Source organism: Podarcis bocagei, assembly GCF_964188305.1.
Source record: "Podarcis bocagei genome assembly, chromosome: 7".
Lineage (NCBI taxonomy): Eukaryota > Metazoa > Chordata > Lepidosauria > Squamata > Lacertidae > Podarcis > Podarcis bocagei.
The window spans coordinates 60,897,241-60,918,909 of NC_138132.1; the positions used below are offsets into that span (position 1 = coordinate 60,897,241).

The 21,669-nt window shown below is 43.3% G+C and overlaps 2 protein-coding genes across 9 annotated transcripts in view; one reads left to right on the forward strand and one right to left on the reverse strand.

Annotated features, from left to right (window-relative positions):
* The window catches only part of PHKB (phosphorylase kinase regulatory subunit beta), a 142,534-nt gene extending 137,908 nt beyond the window's left edge, over nt 1-4,626 (reverse strand). For 5 of the 8 annotated variants that reach the window (XM_081201139.1, XM_081201134.1, XM_081201138.1 and 2 more), the window contains exon 1: nt 4,427-4,587. Coding sequence is in view for 3 of the 8 variants with exons in the window: in XM_081201136.1 (XP_081057262.1) it covers nt 4,427-4,493 (67 nt within the window). In the remaining 5 variants the exon portion in view is untranslated. Of the gene's footprint in view, nt 1-4,426 lie in introns of all 8 variants that reach the window. The other 3 variants (XM_081201136.1, XM_081201137.1, XM_081201140.1) reach the window with 1 other exon arrangement.
* A 106-nt stretch (nt 4,627-4,732) lies between these two features.
* The window catches only part of ITFG1 (integrin alpha FG-GAP repeat containing 1), a 119,763-nt gene continuing 102,826 nt past the window's right edge, over nt 4,733-21,669 (forward strand). The window contains exons 1-6 of the mRNA XM_081201179.1: nt 4,733-5,137; nt 8,191-8,263; nt 9,326-9,465; nt 10,726-10,783; nt 11,297-11,371; nt 18,914-19,008. Of these exons, the coding sequence (XP_081057305.1) occupies nt 4,927-5,137; nt 8,191-8,263; nt 9,326-9,465; nt 10,726-10,783; nt 11,297-11,371; nt 18,914-19,008 (652 nt within the window). The 5' untranslated portion in view covers nt 4,733-4,926. The remainder of the gene's footprint in view (nt 5,138-8,190; nt 8,264-9,325; nt 9,466-10,725; nt 10,784-11,296; nt 11,372-18,913; nt 19,009-21,669) is intronic.

Sequence of the window (21,669 nt, forward strand, 5' to 3'; positions counted from 1 at the left end):
CAGGGTCCCTTCCAACCCTAAAATTTTATGATTCTAAGACTAAACAGAAGAAATTTCTGACAGTAAGAGCTGTTCGATATTGGAGCAGACTCCCACGAAAGGTGGTGAACTCGCCTTCCTTTTAAGAAAAGGTTGGATGTATGATCTGTCTCAACCTGTGGGTCCCCAGATGTTGTTGGACTACAACTCCCATCATCCCTCACCACTGGTCATGCTGGCTAGGAATGATGGGAGTTGTAGTCCAACAACATTTGGGGACCCACAGGTTGAGAAACACTGATCTAGCAGAACTTTCTGACAGTAAGAGCTGTTCGATAGTAGAGCAGACTCCCATGAAGGTGTTTAAGCAGAGGTTGGATGTATGATCTGTCTGTCATATATGATCTAGTTGAGATTCCTGCATTGCAGGGGGTTGGACTAGATGAGCTTTGAGTTCCCTTCCAACTCTACAATTCTATAATTTTTTGACTACACTTTTCATATTTATTACCACATATTTTAATATGTCAGCTATTTTTGGTTGATAAACTATTTGGTAAAAAATGTATTTTTAAAAACGTACTGTGTACCATCTATGTATTATGCTGGTCAAAATAACTTTTTGCCATACTTATGGCATTTTTTTTAAAGTACTATAGAAAAATGTGGGCCCCAATCCAAAGAAAAGGTAAGTTTTCACTTGTCATATACTGAGTCAGTAATGGTCAAAAGGTTTGCAACATTTTAACACAATATCAATGTACTGCCAGGTATTCTTGTGCATAAATGACTGTGCCTATATAAATACTTTTTGACCTCAGTGATGTTTTCAGGACACCTATTAGAATAATTTAAATGATCTGTTTTAAAGTTCCCAGCAGTTTTCTTCCTTGCACACAATACAATTAAATAATCACAAACTTCTATTTATAATCAAATAAATCCAAATCAAAACATGTTTGCAGTTTTTACAGCTTAAGTTTATACTTGATTTGGCAACACTCCTTTAAGGCAGACTGGGAAACAAATTCAGCTCAAAAGATGGAATGCTGAAACACTTTTGAAAAGGCCTAGAAAATGTTTTAAATTCATGCCAGAGCATAATTTCTTAGCAGTCAAAAGCTTCCCAACTCTGAATGTGGATATCTTGTACTGAAATGGTGAACACCTCTGATTAGCTGGTGGGCATATAATACTTTCAGTGGAAATTACACATACAGTGTCATGTAAGGTTAAGTCTGGGGTGCAAGTCATTGGTTATAGATCAATTTACACCTGGTCAGATTTGGCAATGAAAACATATATCCATAAGCATGTATACTGCCGTATGAAAGTTAGGTTAGCGTATGTATTGTAGAAAACGTGTGCTCTCTGTGATATTTTCTTACTGCAGTTTGGGCCAGCCAGCCTTAGGATTCAAACAAAACTTCATAGGTCAAATACAAAATGTGAGGGGAAAGAAAGGGTATCTACCTTATTTACTTTTGCTTTAGCCCTGAATTTTAAACTATCATTTGTAGAGTCACTATAGCCTATTCTATACTATTTGTCAGGTAAATAATTTAAAAGTCATGTTCTGAAGTGTGTTGTAATGGAACAAGCAAATCAAGGGAACCATAGTAATTGTTCAAGGTAATAGTAATTTAAGAACACATTAATGTTTATTAGCTTGTCAAACACAATGATGTGTGTAGTAGGCTACTTATTTACAATGTGCTCAACAGGACTTTGTTCTGGAAGTGCATGGCCCTGGAAGTGATTTGAAATTTAACTATCTAATTAAATGAAATAAGTAGCAAAGTCACTCATCACTGGATTAAGTGAATTTCAAACATCAAGCCCAAATGATAGTCATTTACTGGCCAAATTTATTTGTAGGGATCATCAGTACTACAAAGCAATGGGCATGAGTGGTTGGTGGTAGAAAACTAAGTTTTCTCTTCTCAAGGGAACTACACATTTGATACAAGACTTTGATGTGTTCCCATAAAGTTGAGAAACTTGCACAGAAATAAGGCAAGATGCAGCTGAACACATGCAAGAAATTATGCAAGTTACTGAGACCCAACACATGCCTCTGCTAAACTTTCTCTTAAGACTTTTATTAGTGATATTTATAACAGAGCCACAGGGAGAAATATAAACAGGCAACAGCAGAGTTTGCATCTTCAGTGTCAGCCAGAGCTGCTGCCGCCTTTTCAAGTGACTTGCAAAGCTGCCAGATGGAACAAGCAAGACAAAAATAGCTACAAGCTGAGGCAGGGAAAGGTTGTTGATGGACCAGGGAAAGTGAGAACAGTGGGAAACGAGCATGTAGTGAAGGGAAGAGGAAGGAGGAGGATTTGAGGGTGCTGGAAAAGTTGAGAGGCCAAATCATTGGGAGGGGGGAGAACACAGGGAAAACCATATTATGAGGGTGACAAAGAAAGGACAACTCTGAAGGTAAAGAAAAGTGGGGTGGGTAGAGAGAGATGCTTCAACCTCTGCCTTCAGTTATGCAGGGGAAGAAGAGAAAAAGTTGAAGAGTCTAGGACTTCTAAATTCTGCTGTGCCAGAGTTTCTGTGTCTTCAGCATCTATGTGACAGAAGAGATAAAACTGTGATGCTTTTCCCCATTAGCTCATCCCCATGTCACTGCATGTGATGATGAGGGAAAGCCACATCTGATGCACTTCTACTTAGCTTGAAGCTCTTGTACAAGACCCTGTCCTTAAAAAACAAGGGAGAGGGAGGTTGTCACCTTTTGTCTTTAAAGGTAAAGGGACCCCTGACCACTAGGTCCAGTCGCGGACAACTCTGGGGTTGCAGGCGCTCATCTCACTTTATTGGCCAAGGAAGCCAGCATACAGCTTCCGGGTCATGTGGCCAGCATGACTAAGCCGCTTCTGGCAAACGAGAAGCACACGGAAATGCCGTTTACCTTCCCACCAGAGTGGTACCTATTTATCTACTTGCACTTTGACGTGCTTTCAAACTGCTAGGTTGGCAGGAGCAGAGACCGAGCAACAGGAGCTCACCCCATTGTGGGGATTCGAGCCGCAGACCTCCCAATCGGCAAGCCCTAGGCTCTGTGGTTTAGACCACAGTGCCACCCGCGTCCTTTTGTCTTTAGCCATTGCTTAAATGTGCAACGTTACTGGGAGATAATGTTTTATCTCCATGCTGTAAAAACTAAGGGCACCTCTCTCATGAGGAAGAGGCTAAAACATCTGTGGTGTTGTTGTTTTAGCCAAGCCGTCAGAGGTTTGTAAAAACATGCACATTGTGGAGGAAGTGAGCAAAGTAAAGTTTTTCTCCTCTTATAATACTACAGTTCAGAACAGGCAGATATTAACTGCCACAAGATGTGATAGCCCCTGTCTTAGAAGACTTAAAGTGAGATTAGACAAAGCTATGGAGAATGAGTTTAATCAACAGTCATTGACCATAACAGCCAACTCAGGGGACTACTAGATATCATTCAGGTGGGAAGAGAAAAGGAGGGCTGTTTCCTTCATGGCCTGCTTGTGGGCTTCTTAGGACAAGACTGTGTCCCTTACAGCATGCTTCCAGAAAACAAAGTGCGTAAGATGGCAACCATGCTGAGCACATTGACTCAGATAAGTATGTACCACTGAGTTACGTGAGATCTTAACATGACTTACTTTTGAGTAAGCATGCAGCAGATTAAACGGTGCATTAAACTGGACAGTGACCTTCACCTGATTCAGCAGGTCCCTTTTACTTTAGGAGAAAGGCCTTCATCCTTCTTTCAGTGGCGGAGCACCTCTTTTTCAGGCAGGTGTTCCTGATTCAATCCCTACCAACTCCAGCGAAGACTAGAAAAGACTCCTGCCTAAAACCCTGGAAATCTGCTGCGGGTCAGAGCAGTCCAGGAGCGAGGAACCTGTGGCCCTCGGATGTTGCTGGGTTACAAACACCTATCAGCTTCCAACCCTCTCCACCCGCCCCCCGCCCCGGGCCTAGCCGAAAACTATGGCTGTTGCAACCCAGCAACATGTCGTGGGGCGCAAGTTCCCCACCACTAGAGTAGCAACACTGAGCCAAGAGGGTTTGTCTCAGCGCTGGGCATCTTCTTAGGCACGGAACCTCCACATTCAGGGGTAGTATAGCTGCAAATGCCAAGCCCTGAGGGCAGGTGCTCTGCCTCTGCCTCCCTGCTTGGTGAGGTTCCTGTCCAATAGATATCTGGCTGGGATGTCCGCCGTTGGAAACAGAGCGCTGGGCTAGTTGAGGCGAGAGAGAAGGAAAAGAGAAAGGCAAGGGCCGAGGAAAAGGAAGAAGCAGCGGGGGCAGGGAGGGGAGCCAGGGCAAGCGGGGTGGGTGAGCGGCAGTCCAGTCAAGCGACACCCGCCGCCCGCCCCCCTCACAGCCTCAGGCACAACAAGCGCGGTTCCCCTTCCCCCTAAGGAGGCGAAAGGGCAGGCGAGGGGGGCAGAGGTCAGACCTGAACGCTTGGAGCGGGCCCTCAGCTCCAGCACTTTCCAGCTCACGTCGGCCAGAGCGGACGCCATGGCGAAGGGAGGACCGGCGGCGGCGGCCGAGCAGTCAGAGGAAGCCTCGGAGCTCGGCTCTGGCGCTCGCCTCACAGACCCGGACTCTCCCTTCCCCCGCCCCAACTCCCGAGGCAGGCGGTTGAGCGGTTGCCCGGCCCGGCCGTAAGCGCGTCCCTGCGGCGCATGCGGGCTGAAGGGCGCGCGGGCCGTGAAGCAGGGAGCGGGCGCGACGCTGTCGTAAAGCGAACCCGGAAGCCGGTCGGGATTGTGACAGGCGCGCCCCCTCCGCCCTCTCGCTTCGCGGTGGTTCTTCTCTCTCTCCCCCCCCCCCACCTTCCTGACATTCCTCGCCTCAGCGGATGGGGCTGTAAGTGATGTTGGTGGTCGCGGTGGCAAGGAGGAGGAGGACCCGGTTTGTTGGCGCTGCTGCTGCTGCTGCTGCCCGTGCGCGATGAGGGCTCCCTGCTGCCGCCGCCCGCGGAGGGGCCTCCCGTTCCCCCCCTTCCTCCTCTTCTTCTCGTCCCTTCTGGTGGGAGCGAGGCCCGGCTGGGCCCTGCAGAATGTCACGTCCCAGCTCTTCGGGAACCAGGCCTACGGGACGCTGGCCGCCTTCGGGGACTTCAACTCCGACAAGCAGACGGACCTTTTCGTGCTGAGGGGAGGTGAGGAGGGAGGCGAGGCGAGAGGGCGGACCTTGGCTCGGTCGGGGTGGGCTTGACATTAACATTATCCTCATCTTCATCATCCGTTTATTTGTATGCCACATCTCCACAGCTGTGTTTACAGCATCCCTCGTGCAACACACCACATAAATATCTTCTTTATTTATCTATTTTACTTCATAAAATTTATACACTACTTGATTTCAAAAACAAAGCAAAACCTCAGAGCGATTGACAAAAGAGGGTAAGACCACGGTATTATCAGCAGCAACTGCTTTTAAAACATTCAAAAAAGCAATGACACGTCATTTTCTTGTTATATTAAGAACAATTGGAAGTAATCATGAAGTCAGTAAATACAGAAGAGAAATGCATATAAGTTAACCTGTTTGAGCAGCTTGGACTGAAGCAGGAGAGAGAATTATACCCAACATGAATGGGAACAAAATGGTAGTACACAAAACTTTTTTGGGCGGGGGTTGATTACTATTCCCAAGGGTGTTTCGCAGATACTAATCACGATGAACTTTTATACACTGTATGGTAGAGATATCGCCCAGCTTTCAGCTATGTCTCCTCTCTCCATTAGTGGCCCACCTCTCACCTGGGGAGGCAAAGGACCTGGGGGTGGGGAGGTAGGTGTTGGACCCAGGCAAGTGGCAAGTAGATTAATCAGTTGCAATGGATCTGCCAAAAGAATGTTGAAGGGTTGTTTACATTGTTAGTTCTGATCACAGTAGACCTACTGAAATGAATGGGCATAGCTAAGTTTTGTTTCCTTTACAACAATTTATATACCACTTGATTGTTTTACAGACATTTGACAACCATATAAAATAGAACATATAGGTAGAGTTAGGTGCATTCATTTCAGTAGGTTTACTCTGACTAGAGCCAAGTAGAGCATGGCTTGAGCAGCCCCATGTCTGCCAATTGTGGATATGAAGTGAATTCTGTGTTTACAAAAGGAGTGTTAAGCTTTAGGGTGGAAAGCTCTGAGCTGGTGAAAGAAACCTGTTGTTCTTTATTGGTCCTCATGCATGCCACGCCCTAATGACTCAATACAACTCACATGTCTGCAGCATGCCTCAGACTTGGTAGTTGACTCCAGACTAAATCACAATTAATAGAAGTAGTTGGGATGGGCTTTTGTTGTATACTGAAGCCCAGCAGCATGGTTAGAGCAACTTTTCTGCCCAGAATTCTGTAAGTTTCATAGGTTTTCTTGTTCTGTGTAAATTCATATAAATTCATAGCAGCTTTTCTGCCCAGAATTCTGTAAGTTTCATAGGTTTTCTTGTTCTGTGTAAATTCATATAAATTCATAGCAGGCAATTGCCTTTGTAGTGATAAAGAACAAGATTTGTCAAGATATGTATCTGTTACTCTTGTAACTGATAAGAAACATATTGAAATGGGAAACTGCATAACGCAAGATAAGATTCATAATGCCCAGATAAAGAAAGATGTGACTTTGAAGTGGTTCAGTTGTGAAGCCAAACTCACTTTCCTTCACATGCAGCAGTTACCGCTTTTTAGGCAAACCATAGCTTACAGTTTTGCGTTAACCAGAACACTATGGTTTGTGCTTGCCCTGCAAACAAGAATTGAAACCCATGATATTTTTCAATTCATGGTTTTCTTTTTGAGGCAAAACAAAAGTCTAATTTTTAGGGGAACCATGAAAGGAGGGAAACCATTTATGAAATGAGTGGGAGTAGGGAGCATGTTGACCTGAGCATGTAGACCAGTTAGACGTGTTCATGTAAAGACAAAGTATGATTTGGCATTACATTTAGTGTGTGTGTGTGTGTGTGTGTGTGTGTGTGTGTGTGTGTATCTCACTATAGTTCAACAGTGGCTTTCAAACTTTGTTCCAGGGAACCTAGGGCTTACTCAGTGAGAAGTTTAGTAATGCTGAACAAGGTTCCCTGGAAAAGTTTGTTCATCAGTACTTATATTTTCCTGCAGCATTCATGGGAGTGCTAGGTCTGTTCTAGGGGCACTCTCCCACTTTGTATAGAGAAAGAGTGAAAGTCTAGCAGAGCTGGCAGTGTGCCTTGTGAACTGTGTGTGTGTGCACGCGTGTGTACACTTACCCTAGAAAGTTATGTAAAGCATACGGCACTTACTCTAGGGTTCCTTAAGTCTACTCCACTTCACTGTGGGGAGGAGTTGCGGTGGACCACGTGGCAACCCACTCTCCTCCGGGGGCTGGGGATGAAGTCCCGTGTTGCCCAGGGGATCCTGGCCACATCATTGTCCAGCCAGCCAATCCAGTGGTTGGGGGGGCGTGGCTGGGACCATTTAAGCTGAGGTACGAGCCCTAGGGCTTCCTCTTGGCTCGCTTCTTCAAACTCCTGCCCTCCCTCCCTATTTTCAGGTTTCTTTTTCGTTCGCCTTGCTATGGACCTCGGTTGGTCACCATTGAGGGGCCTGGTAGGATTTTTTCCACTTGGCAAAATTGGCATGGGGCCATTTGGTTTTCACCTACCTTGTAGCAATGGTCACAACTTTGTAAGGTTTTGTGGTTAGGCACTGTTTGACCTGATGATGGGGAAGGGGAGGTGTGGCCATCATCTGCCCCTCCAAGCTTAAGGGTATTCCGTGAAAGGAATCCGGGGGGTGGGTGAATCTTGTCCAAAGCCCGGGGCAGGGTAGGGCCATGACATGACCCCACCGGGAACATCTGGGGGAGCTCGAATTGGTCTGCATCAACGGGGCTCCCCTTTCTGGTGGTTTACCCTTACTGGACTTCCTGCACAACAGGCAGGAGTCAGATAATCGGGTCCATTCAATGCCTAAGCCAATACCACTCACAGTCTGTAATCAATAAAGTTGTGGCCAAAACTTGCCCAATAACATTAACGTAATGTCTGTGTCCTGGTGTCTTATTCTTTACGAGGGGGTGGTTGCAGGAGCTAGACACGCAACAGATGAGTTATTGTGGAACAGGTTTCCCAGAGGGTCATTCAGAAACCATGTTTTACATGGCAGTTCCTGATCTGATGTTTTCATTTTAGACTACAGTCATGTTTTTCTTTGGTTTTCAGATGGTGAATTAAATATTTTCCTGGCAGACCAAAAAGAACCCTATTTTAAGCCCAAAGTCAAATTATTATTAACGTAAGTATCTCTTTATAACGTATGTTAAATACATCTGATATATAGCAGACTGAATTCTGTTCTCATCCCATCAGAACAGGCACAAGCCTTTCCAAAAGGCTGTTGTGTGCTATTTGTTATAACTGTCTGATTGCTGAACTTAAATGAACTGTCCAAATGCTGAATTTATTTACCATGGGATTTAAGTCTGAAGGTTGTGGCTTGTGGTTTTGTGATTTGCACATAGGAAACTTGTGGTAACCTGATATGTGATAACCTTCATAATTAGTGGCTTGTAGACTAGAAATGACGCTTTACATTCAGAATTGGGCAGAGCAATCCTGAACATGTTTGTTATGGAAATTACTGTCCAATAAGTTGGTTTAGGATTGCAGTTTTGAATACTGGCATTGCCATTAGTTTGTGAAAAATTACTGAGAAAATATTCCACTTCTTTCTTATGCTACAGACAAGGGCATGTTTAATTTTTCCTCATTTTAAACCCAGCTGAAGCATTTTTTGTGGGGGAGAGCCTTTGGGGAACTTATTCTAGGAATGCCTCTTATCTCCTTGTGTGTGACACGTAGAAAAGAATCCTGTGCACCACCAAGTGTTACTCAGGGGATCATTCTTGGTTGGTGCAGGGAACTGGAAAGACCCTGTTCAAATGTGAGCCAAGGTAGAGACACTGGCTCCATTGGTAGACTTTGGAATGGATATTAGCCCTGCCATTTGCCTAATGTATGCCATAATAAACTTTCTATTTATCTTTGAAAGATTTATGATGACAGTCCTTCTTTTCCCCTCGCTCCTTCTCTGTCCAGGGTGTCACCTTTGAGTCTATATTCTATGTGGAAGCAATTTATTAAGCCCTATTTTAAAAGCATGAAATAGATTCAGCAGTTGGAAACACCTCAGGAGTTTTGTGGGCAGAATAGAGAGAATGATATAAGCTCAAATATTGTGCTGCATTAGAAGAGGAATTATGTGCAAGAATTATGTGCAAATCACTGTTAAAGAAAGCATGATTGTTTGCAATCACGCACTAAGTAATTAACAATACTTTACCTTTTTTAATTTTAGAAATGTGGTGATAACCAGTGTGGTTCCTGGTGATTATGACGGTGATTCACAAATGGATGTCCTCCTGACAACTCGTCCTCAAAAACAACCTAACGCTGACCTATCAGTTTTAATTTTCTGGGGAAATAATCAAACTTTAGGTAGGCAATACCATTTTAAAATTTCTAGAAAGTGATCATCAAGTTCAGTCCTGAAGGATGTCTAGCCACTGCCCTGTTCACATGTATGGAGAGGGGGTTGGAGAGTTAGTGTCGTACTTGCTCATGCCACCATTGACTTCCATGTGTTCAAGGGCCCTATGGGTACGGTACCTTCACACATGGGTAAGGGCCATGGGTCAATAGTAGAGCACATCTAAAAGGGTCCAGGTCCATGTCCCAGGCATTTCCAAGTAGGACAGGCAAAATCCACTGTCTGAAACCCTGGATAGATAGACAGACAGATTGTCTGATTTGATATAAGGCAGCTTCCTATGTTCACACATACACCACTATTGTTTTGGGGTAGAGTGAATATGCCTAGTTCAGATCTGTCCTTTCTAGGCAGTCAATAGACAACAATTTTATGACTTCCTTTACTCTGTAATGTAGCAATAATAATGCGTCATAAGGGTTCACGTAATGGATATTGATACATGATTAGACTGTTGGGATATATGTTCAAGTAATGTGTGGAGCCAGATCCTCACACAGTCTCTGTCTCATACCTTCATGCACGCACACACTCAGACTGCTATCTATGGAAACAAAGGGCATATATTTAATTCTTAGCAACTGCACTCCTGTTTCTCTTTCCAAGGACATTGTAAAAAAAAAAAAATCTGGTAAGTTTTAGAGGGGGAGAAAAATCCTCTCTAACACTTTCTTTTGTGACTGCACAAAAAGCAAAAGGGACTCCTTAATCCCAGCAGAAGAATGCAAATAATGTCAATGCACAACTGAACAGCAAGTACTGCCTTAACAACTATTCAGAGCCGCAAAATGTAGCTGCATCCAGAAATTGTGTGGATGCAGTTATAAAATCTATGAACAGTTCTTGCATATTTGCAAGGAACACAAGTCTATGTCTCTGCTTTCATATACTCCTCTCTGATTTGATCTGGCAGCCTACCTTCTTCTCGAGAAAGAAACTGCAGTTGCTCAGTTTGCATGACATCAAAACCCTTTCCCCACTCAGCAGCTCCCCATGGGCAGGAGGAGACCCAGAAGGCTGGATTAAGTCCTGTGGGCCAAGGGGTTCCCCATTCCGGGTTTAGTGCTACATGCACATCAGCTCATTAAAAAGTGTTAATTTAAATGAACTGTATTAATAGTCAGCCCACAGAATTAAATCAGAATGCTTGAAATACTTAGCAGTTGAGAGAACCGAGGTTAACAACTGTATTTTTTCTTTCCTTTCAGATGTAAATCGTAAGTTTGTATTAAATAAAACATTTCATGATGAGCCACTAATCATGGAGTAAGTATATGTTCATTATTATGAGAAGAGTTTACAACTGTAAATTAGAATAAAACAGAGAAAATATAGTTGACTCTCTGTGCAGTGTCCACTCTGAAATAAACTCAATTGAGTTCAGTGGGACTTTTTCCCAGGAAAGGATATATAGGATTGCAGTGTAAATGTACTAATCATTTAAAATGTGGTATTTAGCCAACCTCTGTTCTTCAGATTTTAAGAAAGGGCTGTAGCTCAATGGCAGAGCACCTGCTTTGCATGCAGAATGTCCCAATTCAATTGACTGCATCTCCAGGTAAAGAGAGACCTTTGTCTGAAACCCTGGATGGACACTGCCAGTGAATGTGGACAATACAGAGCTTGATAGACCAGTGACCTGATTTGCTATAAGACAGTTTCATATTTTTCTAAGCTTCTGCATACTTGGGGGGGCAGTATTAAACTTAGGGGAAGAAGAATTGTCATATTATTGACAGAGCAGCTGGAAAGTTCAGCTTATCGTTGTTGCTCCTGCAGTTTCAATGGTGACTTAATTCCTGATGTATTTGGAGCTACAAGTGATTCTGACAAGCCACAGGTACTGCTTGGCAGGTAAGCTGAATTCATTCATTACCTTTTGAAAAGATGCATTGTTGAGTCATAAGTTTCTGTCTTACAGTATTGGTGTCATAAATCCTCCTGCTGTGACAGAATTTTGGGCTTGCACTGAGCTGAGCTTTAGATATGCATTTGGTACTGGAGCTTACAGGGAGGTAGAATTCGGTGTATAATTGCCTCTGTAGACACACCAGCCTGATTTGCACATAACACTTGGTGCATATGAGAAAATATCCTGACTCCCAGAGGGGAGATTGCGGACGCTTTGCTCTTTCCAAGTCATTTGCCACTGAGCTGATCCATGGTTTGGCTTGGTGTGCTGTCTGAACCTCGGCTTGTGGTTTAGCAATCTCTAGACAAACCATGTGCCATAAGTCATAGGACAGATCTTGGTTACATCTTATGGTTTGTCTGGAGAGAGCAAAGCCAAACCACAACTTTTTACAGCACAATGTGACAGCAAATTGAGTGATGGGGAGCAAGGCGGTCGTATTCTCCTCTCTGGAAGCCTGCATGTTTGCTCATTCACACTGAGTAATGGTTTGGCATAGCATTACATACCAACATTTATGTGTGCTTTATCACATTTTGGCATCTTTATCGCTTGTCCTGTATCATGACCGAAAAGGAGGCCTTGTAAGTGATTGAGAGCAGATTATGTGCTCTCTGATACAAATCCCTACTTTCCTTCTCTTGTGGACTCCCAAAGGCATTTGACTGACTACTGAGGGAAGAGAATGCTGGACTAGACAGGAGTTTGGTCTGATCCAACAAGACTATTCTTACACGGTTTGTTTGAGCAGTAGTTAAGAATTACTTCTGCACTATGATGCTTGCCATTGTTAGTTTCACACTTAATCAGGATTTGCAAATGAGCTTTAAACCATGGTTTCAGATCCTTGTAAAAGGACTCTAACATAAATGATAATATAACGGTGTGGATGGTGGTGTTAAACCATGGTCGATGCAAACAAGAGCTTGGAGGGAAATTTTGTGCTGAAAATGTGAAAGGGTGCATGACTTTTTGCGTGCTGATGTTTCAGCTGTAGCTGCTGTGTTTCTTTTTATTTATCAAATCAATTTTACAAAACACTATAAACACAAAATTACCAATATTCACAAATTATGAACACAAATGTCTGTTATTCAGAATAATATCTAAACCTATACATTATCCGATTAAAATTGAATTGTTAGTTTACTCGAATCTTATTAAACAAATTAGATTCTACATCTGACTGCTGTGTTTCTTTACAATACTGCAATGGAACAAGTCTGTGATGGTTGGTCACTAGGAACAATAGAGAAAAGTATGGCAGAATGGAAAGAAGCCTATTGTAGAAGCTTGTGCTTACCAAGATAAGGCAGTAATTGCTATGGCTGGGGCTGTTGGGAGTTGAGTTGCAGGTTCCTCCTGTTGTTAGAGGAAATCATCTTAGAAGACGCATCCTTTCCTGTTTGTGAGAGAAGGGAGGATGCCTCTTTTTAGGAGTACTGTATACCGTATTTTTCGCCCTATAGGACACACTTTTCCCCCTCCCAAAATGAAGGGGAAATGTGTGTGTGTCCTATGGGGCGAATGCAGGCTTCAGGAAGCTCTGCGCAACCCTCGGGAGACCGGCTCCGAGGGTTGCGCAGAGCTGCCTGCAGTCCCGGGATCAGCGCAGCTCTGCGCAGCCACCGGGAGCCAGGCGCGAAGTCCTGCCCCGCTCCGGATGGCGGCGCAGAGCTGCCTGCAGTCCCGGGATCAGCGCAGCTCTGCGCGGCCATCGGGAGCGGGGCGCTAAGTCCCGCCCCGCTCCGGATGGCGGCGCAGAGCTGCCTGCAGTCCCGGGATCAGCGCACTTCTCCCCATCGCCAGCCCCACAAGCTCAGGGGACAGCGGGGAGGCAGAGCGTGCCTTCCCACTGTTCCCCGACCTGGTTCTTCCAGCCCCGCACCTGGGGGGGAAATAAAATTTTTTTTCTTTATTTCCCCCCCAAAAAAACTAGGTGCGTCCTATGGGCCGGAGCGTCCTATGGGGTGCAAAATACGGTATTTGCTATTTATTATGTTGCTAGAAATCATCCTTTTAATAGTAATTTTAAAAATCAGTTGGGTAATAAGTTGTGGCTCTATTTGAAAATCAAATAGGGCCATGTGCCCTATTTTTTACATTTTTTACATGTGCTCCTCTTTTCTAAATCAGGTTATTAAATAAATTAATCCACATGATCAATTTTTTAATGTTTCCATCGTTTTAGAGGTATATATGAACACTAGGGGCTGCTGCGCCTTTGCTAACTGCCCTTCCCCACTACCTGACCAAACCCCTCCACACACAGCTAGCTCCATTCCCCATACCATTTTAAAGGAGGGAGGAAGCATATCACAGAGTAACTTACTAAACTTCTATGTGAAGCCTTTCCCTGTGTGTTAAACCTTGCTGTAGGTGCCTTTAACAAAGCAGGGTGGTGCTTCACAGCTCCTCCTCCTCCATTAAACAGCTCTCCTGAGCCACTTGCCACCCATACCACTTCCTTGCTCACCTGCCTGCCATTTGTCATGCTGCAGTTGTTGTGGCTGCCTATGCATTGAACCAAAGGCAAACTATTCTGGAAGCTCTGCAAATGCCATCTTAGTAGTCAATATAATCCCACAATTAATAGGTAGTTGTTGTAACAATGAGCTCATATATGTTTATATTCACTTGCTTTGGTATAGGCTAATTGACTTGTTTTGAAGCTATCCATATCTGTGAGCTTGGGTGCTGGGCTCTGAGCACAGAAAGGGGAACGATCTGTTGCCACCTATGCCCTTATCTGGTCAGGTGAAGTCATGGGAAGTCCTGGACAAAGTGGTGTTTGCTGCTTTGTGTATAAAGAACATAGGAACATTTACTTGGGCATGGACAAACCATCTCCTTGATGCGATGCCCTGTAAATGCTGGGAGACATGGCAGGCTGATTTACTGTAAGTCTAGACCAGGGCTCAGCAAACATTTTCAGCAGGGGGTCAGTTCACTGTCCTTCAGACCTTGTGGGGGGGCAGACTATATTTTGTTGGAATTCTGCCTGGGTCAGAGGAATGTGCCACAGCGTAGGCACCGGCAGATATTCCTGTCGACCTCCCCGCGTCTCCACTCTGCTGATAAGCAGGCGAGGTCCCGGCGATTCATCTCAGATGTGTGAGAGGAACACACCGTTCTCCCTCTCTCCCCTTTGGTGTCCCCCAGAGAGGGGAAAGAAGCAGACAGAAAACTATTTACATCCTTTATTTCTGTCTCTCATATCAGTACAGAGAAACACGTCTGCACTCGACAACAGCAAGAAGAAACTCCTCCCATGTACTTCCAGTACAGGTCATATGACACACACACTGAGCTAACATCCGGTGCTCAGTACAGAATGAACTGCCCCTTTGTTCCCATGGCAACAGTCACAAACATCCTGTCTGGCTTTCCAGCCACAAGCAGCTGACTGAGCTGCTGAAGCCTTTGCTTGCTGCAGCATTGGTGCTTTATGGTAACATATTTGGGGGGGGCGGGGGGAGATGAACGAATTCCTATGCCCCGCAAATAACCCAGAGATGCAATTTAAATAAAAGAACACATTCTACTCATGTAAAAACACCAGGCAGGCCCCACAAATAACCCAGAGATGCATTTTAAATAAAAGGACATATTCTACTCATGTAAAAACACGCTGATTCCCGGACTGTCCGCAAGTCGGATTTAGAAGGCAGTTGGGCCGGATCCGGCCCCTGGGCCTTAGTTTGCCTACCCATGGTCTAGACCTTTCTTTTAATGAAGCACTAGAACTAATTGTTCTGGTGTTTTTGACATCCTTCTTTGGTATCCCTGCACCCAGCCACTCCCACGAGCTCTTTGGGCTTAATGGATCAGGGCAGCCTGTCAGTGGCTGTGCGAACTGTGGAGTATGATGACAGGCTTACATTTTTATGTATGTAGGAAGATAGACATATGGAAGGGTACTGAGTGCAGAATAAATCCAGGTGTCTGAAGCCTTTTGACAGATGTTTCAGTTTTATATGTAATCAATGGTGATGCTCAATCAGCTCTAAAGGAAATGGTTTGTTGTGAAGTGTTTTGCACTTCCCTGGGGCTTTTTAGCTATTGTGTCAAGAGAAGCGCATTAGACCTAGAGAAGTCAATCAGATTATGCCACTGTTTCCATAGAAACAGTACATCAGTTTTTCTAACTTGTGTCCCCAGGTACTTAAATGTTTTAATTAAGAAACCTATTTGTATCATTCAGGCTAAGAGTACTGTTCTTCAATAAAAAGGTAAAATATTCCCTCATTTAGGTAAATCACCCAGTAATTTAATATATCTATATTAGGATAACTAGATGGATTGTTGTCCTTTTCCTGTTTTTAAGACTTGATTTTTTTCATCTCAGAAATCTGTTTATAACATCTGTTTTTGACAGGGGAAATTATTTTGTACTATGAAAACAGAAACAGTGTTTAGATGTCGAAATCATTTTAAGTGTCTAGGGGGAAGTTCTTCTGCCCTTCTGAGATAGTTTTATGGCCATTAATCTCTTTCATTTTTATCAAGATGACTTCTGTTTAAAAACTGTGACTTATGGAACAAAGCCTGCACATTCCTCAAGGGTGTGGATGACAGCAACCATAACCTTGCAATGATTGTGTTGGAAGATTTTATCAGCTTTTGAACAAAAAAGTCTCCTTGCTCTTTCTTCTCCCCGCCCCCATCCCCAGTGAGGGGGAATAGTTTTAGTAGAAAGTAGCATGGTTGTTAGAAATAAAAGGTTGAATATTATGGATCACATTATAATAAATTCCTCACAGTGTGTGAAGAGCACAACTCTCCTTTGCATTTCATGCTTTGTCTTTTAAGGGGGAAAGTGTATAAGTTAATAGGGAACTTCTGACGAAATTAATGCAGACTTATCAAGAATGGTGTCTTTATCCATTTGGAAATGGAAACGTGTCTGTCAAATGTAGAGGACATTTTTGGGAAACGTACTTGGACAGCAGTAGGTGCAAAATATGAACAATAGAACTAATAAGTATGGAATAAAGAAGGGGGGGATAATATATTTCATCCTCTTCCCACTAGGCATGTAGTCGGTTTGCTGTTTGCAGTTTGCTGACTTGTCTCCTTAGAGAAGGGTAGCCAAAATGGTACAGTGGTGCCTCGCAAGACGAAAAGAATCCGTTCTGTGATTCTCTTCGTCTAGCGGTTTTTTCGTCTTGCGAAGCAAGCCCATTGACGGATTAGCGCTATTAGCGGCTTTTAGCGGCTTATCTGCTGATCGGATCAGCTGATAAGCGGCTTAGCGGCTTAGAAAAAGGGGGGGAAGGGAAAAAAACCAGCAGGAACTCGCAAGACATTGTCGTCTTGCGAAGCAAGCCCATAGGAAATTCGTTTTGCGAAGCACCTCCAAAACGGAAAACTCTTTCGTCTAGCGAGTTTTCCGTCTTGCGAGGCATTCGTCTTGCGGGGCACCACTGTACACTCCAGATGCTTTTGGACTGCAACTCCCATCAGTCATGGGAACTCATGGGAGTTGAAGACCAACAACACCTGGAGGGCAGCACTTGGCTACCGCTGCCTTTTTAAGGATTCCCTATAAGCCTTGACTGACATGGAGAAGCCAAAACTGTGTTGTTTTTTTAAAAAACAAAAAGCAAAAACACTACATCTCTATGTTGCCCTTCCTTCAACAAGCTCAGAAGGATGTACCTTTGATATGTAAGGATGGCTTAAGCTGAGATAGAGTAACTTGCTCATGGTCAAGCAGGCTTCATGGTTAAGTTTGAACATGTGTCTCCCTGAAGCTAGTTTACACAGGCACTCACCTGTCCTGAAGTGTTCATGTTGATGCTGTGGATCATCCAAGTTTTTTCCAGTGTGGTATATGTCCCTTTATAATGGGGATTAGGACTGTGTGGCCCTCCAGATGTTGTTGGACTACAGTTCCCGTCATTCCTGGCCCTCAGTCATGTTGGCTGGGACTGATGGGTATGGTAGTTCCAGAACACCTGGAGGGCCACAGGTTCCCCAGACCTACCCTAAATGAAGAAACAGGTAATGTTGGCCTGATCCTACTCGCAACTAGCAGTTTCTTTAATTTATTTTCACCTCCAAATACCTCAAGCAAAGAAGTCAAATTCAATTGAGCTCTTATCATCAAAGGACAGCCTGACTGGGATTTTGTGTGTTTTTTATTTTTTATAAGCCATTAATTTTCAGTTTCTTGCAATGAGTAGGCTTCTGCTTATAAGGGCTGAAGGTTAAATTCTGAGACAAGAAAGGGGCATCGGTTTAAGTAAGAATGAAGACTTTGAAGGAATAAAGTATCTTAAGCCAAATCTTCTTAAAGAATACCTAATCATTGGATGAACTAGTCAGAAGTTCAGCAGGAGCAACAGCAATACCAATTAAGTATGTTTAGGCAACTGTTTGGAAGTAAAAAAAGCTCCCCACCCGGTAAATGACTCAGAGAGATTTCACATAAGCTTTCTTTCTCATTCCTGTTCCAGAGTGCCTTGTCTTATGCAGTTATAGCTATTCTGCATGATCTAAAAATCGAGTTCTTCAAATGTGTAGAATACATTTTCACTATTTGTCTGCTTGCTTATTCATTCTCACAGAGGCAGAATCTTGGGTATAGTTGTCTGGCTGAGTTCCCAGCTGTGTGTTGCATGGTACTAACAACCTTATTTGAGATTCCATTTATTTGTTGCTTGGAAATGTTCCTATGAATATGCAGAATACAGGCAAATAAGTATGAAACTGAACAAAAACAAAAATCCTAACCATTGTCGCTCAGTGTAAATCAAAATATGGAGAAAGAGGAGATGGTGGTAATGCAAAGATCTTTTGGTTAGCAAGTTACAATACTGGGGATGATCGGTGGAATACTAAACAGAGGGAACACATAGCGTTCTGGGCACTACCATTTGAAATTGTTGGCTGGCTTAATTCAAGACAAATTGGCCCATTGGTTTAGCTAGCTTTGGGGAAATAGGGGCTAATTAAAAGGTTAAGATGACAAAATAGGAACATCATATTCCAGAAAATCGACAGCAAATTATCCCAACAAGCAAGCTCATTGTTAAAAGCAGAAGGCAAGGTAACAACTCTGTAATGGGAGAGTGGTCTTTCTTCTTCTGGAAAATAGAAGTATTATGAATGCAAGTAATGTTTACTCAGATCAAACGTTAGGCAGTGTTAGTCCTTTGAAATGGTATTGTGTTTTTCTGTCCTCTTACTTTGTTCTTCCATTTGAATGAACTGTGTCAAAACAGCATGAGGCTCATTGCATTTTGAAGGCTACCAGGTACATATATTGTAGCATAAGCTCTTTGTCAGTAAAGCCTGCTTTCTCAATTACATGAAATGATCACCTGAGTATGTATAAACCTAGAGTTTGCTCTCTCTTGCACACATATTATATAACTGAAGTCAAATCAGTTATGTGCAAGTGGTTGAATGCCAACATTGATGATATTCAGGTGTTAACCTTGTTATTAAAACTAACTGTTAACAATTTCCCTTCATAGGAATTTATCATGGCACATAGCTCTGGACACACAGAAGAAGTTGTACACACCTCACTCCCATGCATTCATTGATCTGAATAATGATTTCACTGCAGGTGAGTCACTACTTTTGAAATATCTTTTAAGTTCAGTTTGGCATTACATCTACAAGCAATTAAACTGAACATTAAGCAATTGCATATGCATTGAGAAATTTCCAAGGCTGAGTGGCGTCCAGGACTCAGATCCAACAATGTTTTTTTCCACGCTGAGAAAAAGAGTTTTTCTCAGGAAGAGGAGAAAAGAATCCAAAACTTAACGGGTTATTCTGTGTCTATGGGAGTCCTATAAGAAAAGCTCCTTTTAGATAAAAGGGGGGCGGGCAGTAAAAAACAGTGCTTGAATTATAGGGCAGCATTTTGTTATGGCCCTGTCTTCACAATATCTCTCTGTCATAGGAGCCAACTCCTAGGAGCCATGGGGGCTTCGGGCCCCACAATAAAATATTTGAGGGGGCAGGGCCCCCCATAGTTGACGGGCATTGCTATTCAAATGTTGTGCATGTACCTCATGTGATCAGTTATGCAGGGTGGGGCTTACCTGCTCCCCCCCCAAAAAAAATATATATTTTATTCAAGTTGGCACCCCTGCTCTCTGTGCCTGGCTGAGGAGCGCAGTCAGGTCTCTCCATCGCTTTGTTTGCACAGGATGTCTGTTCAGAAACATCCATGCTCAGTGCTTTAATGACAAGAGAATCAGAAGGTGTATTCCCTGCTTCACTTTTGAATGCCCCCTTAACCTTCTAAAAATAGTGCCTAACTTTGTGGAGGGTATTATTTGGCACCCAGAGCACTTTGACCAATATAGAAATAGCAACACCCCGTTTTTTAATAATAAAAAAACACTGTTTAGAGCTATAAGTGCATTGCACTTTCCAAAGTATAGAAGGACAGGTACAGCCTCAAAGAGTTGGCCAGCTAAAATTCTACAAGAGAGGAGCCAACAGAAGTACAGAAGCCTTTCTATTGTTGCTTAATTTATTCTTTCATAGTTTAGCTTCTTGTGTTCTTTCTCTTTCCTACTTTTAGTCTGGGATTTTTTTAAATGATGGATTATTGTTTTATACTCATTTTTATGCTTTAGTTGATCTTTTTTTGGAAGGGAAGAGCGGGGTGTAAATTTTTGCATAAATAAATGCAAATTACATTTCAGTTACATGTATTCAGGTTGATTAGGAGCAGTGTGATACAAATAAATGCAGATTACATTTCAGTTACGTGTACTCAGGTTGAGTAGGAGCCGTGTGGTACAGGGACTACAGGCAATGTCCCAAATATTGCATTGAAAATGTGGGATTTGAGAAGGGATTTAAAAAGATTAACAGTGCAAACCTATGCTTGGGTTCAATGGGACTTATCCTAAGGTAAGCGGGTATGAGATGGTAACCTAAACTTGGATTGTAAGGGACACAGTAGGAATGGGGAACTTGGTGCACTCCAGATGTTACTGGACTACAGCTCCCATCATCACTTACCATTGGCCAAACTGGGTAGGGCTGATGGGAGCTAGAAGTTCAGGAACATCTGGAGCACCACAGATTCTTCATCTCTGTGAAAGAAGAGGACAACTAAGAAGGGATGCGAATGATCTGTGCCTTGCATGTAAAGAACACGCTGTTTATTTTTGCAACAGATGTAGCCAAAATAGTCACGCCAGCTAAACTATTTTTGACAGTTATATCATTATAAACAGCTTAACAGCTTTAAATTGTGCCTGAAAGGGGAGAGGGATCCTCTCTAGTCTGAGCATCTTTATGCCAATTTAGTTTAGGCCTAATCCATTTTCCAACTGCCACACTCCTTTTCATCTTTTAAAAAAAAATACTGTATGGATCTGTCCTCTCATTCTATGCTGAAGCACCATGTACATAGATGGTGCTATATAAGTCATAACACAACATTGCAGCAATTAAAACTTTATTTAAAAAGTTGAAATTATTACCAGCAATAATGTAATTATGTAGCAGTTATCTTCTAGGAGACCCTGTTGAAGAGTCATCATTTTTCATAATAGAATTCCATGGACAAATCCATGCACTCAAATCCTCACTTAAAGCCAGGATATGGCACCATGCGCTTTCTCGCCCCTTGCATGTGAGCAGCAAAATAAACTGTAAACAATAGCTTTCCCATTAAATGTGAACCCATAAACTACCGTTAATGCCCTGCAAACAAGCCAGAATATTAAGCCTTGATTTAAAATTAGTACCCTGGCTTGTTTGTAAGCAAATAAGCGTAGTTTTTGAGGTGGTTCATAACAGAAATGTGTGATTAAGAGCTGAATCCTGGCTTGTTCAACCACCTCTGTATACTTGCATCAGGGCCAGCCCACCCATGAGGTAAGGTGAGACATCTGCCTCAGGCGGCAGAATCCATAGAGGCAGGAGATCTGGCATCCAAGGAATGCATTGCCCGCTGCTGCAGTAGCAGCGATGGCTGTGGCACACCGCTTGGATCTGCCTCTTCCTCACCAGCCCTTACCCCACATGCCATCTCTACAGCGGCCTCTCAGCCCTAGCAGAGAAAGGCGTCATTTTGTGGTTTGCCTCAGGTGCCAAAATATATTGGACCGGCCCTGACCTGCATGCAGCTCGTGTGTGTCCTGCCTTATTAATCCAGAGATTGATTGTGTGGACCAGACCCAGTTTGGTAAACTGCATAAGAGTTCTCTCAGCCTTGAAAATAAGTACATCAACCAGAGTGAAAATAGCATTGGCC